The sequence below is a fragment of the Arachis ipaensis genome, chromosome B05 (assembly GCF_000816755.2).
Source record: "Arachis ipaensis cultivar K30076 chromosome B05, Araip1.1, whole genome shotgun sequence".
Classification (NCBI taxonomy): domain Eukaryota; kingdom Viridiplantae; phylum Streptophyta; class Magnoliopsida; order Fabales; family Fabaceae; genus Arachis; species Arachis ipaensis.
The window spans coordinates 46,912,847-46,915,905 of record NC_029789.2 but is presented as its reverse complement, the minus strand read 5'-3'; the positions used below and the strand labels follow the sequence as shown (position 1 = coordinate 46,915,905).

At 37.1% G+C, this 3,059-nt stretch overlaps 1 protein-coding gene across 1 annotated transcript; it reads right to left on the bottom strand.

The window, feature by feature from the left end:
• Window positions 218–586, bottom strand: LOC107640568 (eukaryotic translation initiation factor 3 subunit A-like). Its single transcript, XM_016344081.1, has one exon. It carries the CDS (start codon window positions 584–586, stop codon window positions 218–220), a length of 369 nt encoding a protein of 122 aa, XP_016199567.1.

The following is a 3,059-nucleotide window of genomic DNA, read 5'->3' as shown; positions in this document are numbered from 1 at the left end:
TAAACCCGCCCCTACCCGCCCCGGAGTACATATATATAAATATAAGTTTTAGCAATTAGGGTTAAGGTTCTCACAATCTCACTTCTGATTCTCACCCTCACCCACCGTCACTGTCTCACTGAACTCCCAGTCCCAACCCTCGTTGTCTTCTTCAGCTTCTCCAAGGACCATCGCCATCGCAAAATCGTCTCATTCCCACTCCTCCACAACGCATCTTCTACAATCTCTTCCGCGTCTCCTTCAAGCCACCTGTCGCTCCTCCTCCGCGCCGCCTCTTAGTCCCACATCCTCTGTGCTCCCGGCCTCCAGCCTCCAAGTCGTGCACTAGGCGAGCCAGCCCGTGCCTCCTCTGCATCGTAATCGAGTCTCGTCTGGCTCCTCCTCCGCGCCGCCTATCAGTCCCACATCCTCTGCGCTTCCTCCGGCCTCCAAGTCGCTCACTAGACGAGCCACTCCCGTGCCTCCTCTGCATCGGAATCGAGCCTCGTCCGGCTCCTCCTCTACGCTGCCTCTCAGTCCCACATCCTCTGCCTCTGCGCTCCCGCCGGCCTCCAAGTCGCGCACCTCCACCAGATTCTTCCCGCATCGAGCAGGTACTGTTCTTGCCCCTATCCCAGCCTTTCTTTTCTTTTTGAATGATTTGATTTGTTTAATCTCTGGCTAATTTTGGATGTATGATTAGAATAGACAAAGAAGAAGTTCTTTTGTTTTTTGGGTGATAATAGGAACAGTATGTTTGTTGGTTCAATTTCTGAATACTTGATACACGTGCAATTTCTCTATTATCAGTTCCTTCCAATTTCCAGTATCTACTCTAGAATGTCCTGAGCAGTATTTTTATATAGTAAGAGTTTTCCCCATTAATTTTCTATTCTACTTTTAAGCACAATACCAGTTGCTTTCTTATTACAAATGGAACTTTGTTATAATGTTCATATGGCAATTCAAGTCTTGAGACGAAATTTATCTGTAAACTGCAGCAAAATGTCCCAAACATGGTTTATCTTATAAGTTCCATGGTATTATTTTTTCTTAGAAGATAAGTTCTGTGTGTGGGGTTACACCAAGTGGATTTGAATTTAATCATGTTTGTAATTAGACCACTTACATCCAAATCTTTTTCAATTTTTTCACATAAAGTTTTCTGAGTTTTTATCTTTTGCTATTTAACTTTTCTAATGTATTTGTTCATCACCCGATTGTCCAGTATGTAGACACATCCAATGTAAAATCATCATCTATGCAAATACAATATTAAGCTTTTTTATTTTGTTGGTTCTATTACTGACCAATATTCACGTTCATACTTGGTTCAATTTCAATTGCACGTGTATCAAGTATTCAGAAACACAATAAAACATAGCACCAAAAGAGTTAAAATGATGCTAAACTTCTGTTATATGCAGAAGTTGTTGTGTTCTATTTTTTTGTTAAGAAAATTTGCTCATAGTGTTATGTTTGAATTAAGGAAATATGCTGTTATATGCAGAAGTTGTTGTGTTCTGTTTTCTTTGTTAATGAAATATGTTCATGGTGATATGTTCTAATTAAGGAAATATGCTGTTATATGCAGAAGTTGTTTTGGCTCATGGTGTTATGTTTCCTTTGTTAAGAAAATATGCTCATGGTGTTTTGTTTTAATTTTGATTTTCAGTTTTAAATCTTGATTTGCAAACTTTTACTGATGATGAAGATGTTGAAAGTGATCAAGAATAAGGGTTGAAACTCCTTTTATATCTAATATTGTAATTTTTTTATTATGGTGTTAAATTTGTAGTGATCTAACAATATTTTTTTTAAAATTTCAAGTTATTTTAGCTAATTACATTGTATGAATTTTATGTTTATATTTTAAATTGTCTATGAATTTTAAATTTTTGTCTTAATTTAAATATGAATAGGTAAAAATTAAAATATTTAATTTTTATAGGGGCGGGTCGGGGTGGGGCGGGTACCCGCAGGGGCGGGTTCGGGTTCTGTAATTTACTACCCGCGGGTTGAAGTTCTAGGATTGCCTTTAGCGTCCCGGAATCTTATATCTTATATATTGGGCACTATTACCATACTGAGAATCTCCGGTTCTCATACCATATGTTGTTGTTATTTTTCAGGTGCAAGTCGCAACCCACCTATGTGAGTTGTAGATGGGTGACAAAGCGGATGATGGGTTCACTTTATTCTGTATCTGTTTTACTTTTATTGTAGTTATTCTCTCATCTTTTGTATAAGTATAACTTTGTTGCCTTTGAGGATTCTATTTAAAACTTTGAGAGATAGGAGTAAGGCTTTTTAAAATTATGATGTATTTCTTAACTAGTCTGCCTTTTTTATTTATTAGCTACTACCTTGTATATTTGGGCTTTAATACAAGGTTGTATATTTATATGTTCTGTTCTTATCTTGCCTACGTGTTTAGTTATCGTGTGTGAATGCTTCGTGCTTTGTAATTCCGCTTTATGCGACTTTGAGGTTTTATTCCTTCATTGGGCTTCTAGTATTACTACTTCTTTCTTTCTATCGTCGCACTTTGTTATCCTTTATTTTACGGCTAGAGGTAAGACTTAAAGTAATAGGGTGTTACATGCAGCCACGCATTCATCTCGGCTTTCTCTTCATTTCTATCTAAGTATTATAGTGATTAACTCGGAATCCCAGCTCCAGTTTCTCATTCAAATCTAAAATCGCATTTTTGATTTAGGTATTGAGGATTTTTGGTGATTTTGATGTTATAAGGGTTCTCTAGCTTATGTTCTTGGTGGTATCCATCACTAATCTCAGTGGGTAAAGGTAAGGAACCATTTTCCCCTCTTGGTTCATCAATTTATGAAAGCCCTAGTTTTTAATATTGTGCCAAATTGTATAATATAGTGTTAGATTTTGTAATTGGAAGCTTGGCTTGGTGGAATTTTGGAAAGAAAAGGTTGGAAGCTTGGAATTATGACATTAAGGTACGAATCATAGTTTTGAGTAGGAATTATGTAAGGTTATGTGAAAACCTATGCTACTTGCCCGTAGGATAAGTTGAATAAAATTTATTGTTGATGTGTTTGAATAATGGC

Excerpts from the sequence above, each read along its gene's own strand:
- LOC107640568 (XM_016344081.1), bottom strand. The coding sequence starts at position 586 with ATGCGGGAAGAATCTGGTGGAGGTGCGCGACTTGGAGGCCGGCGGGAG.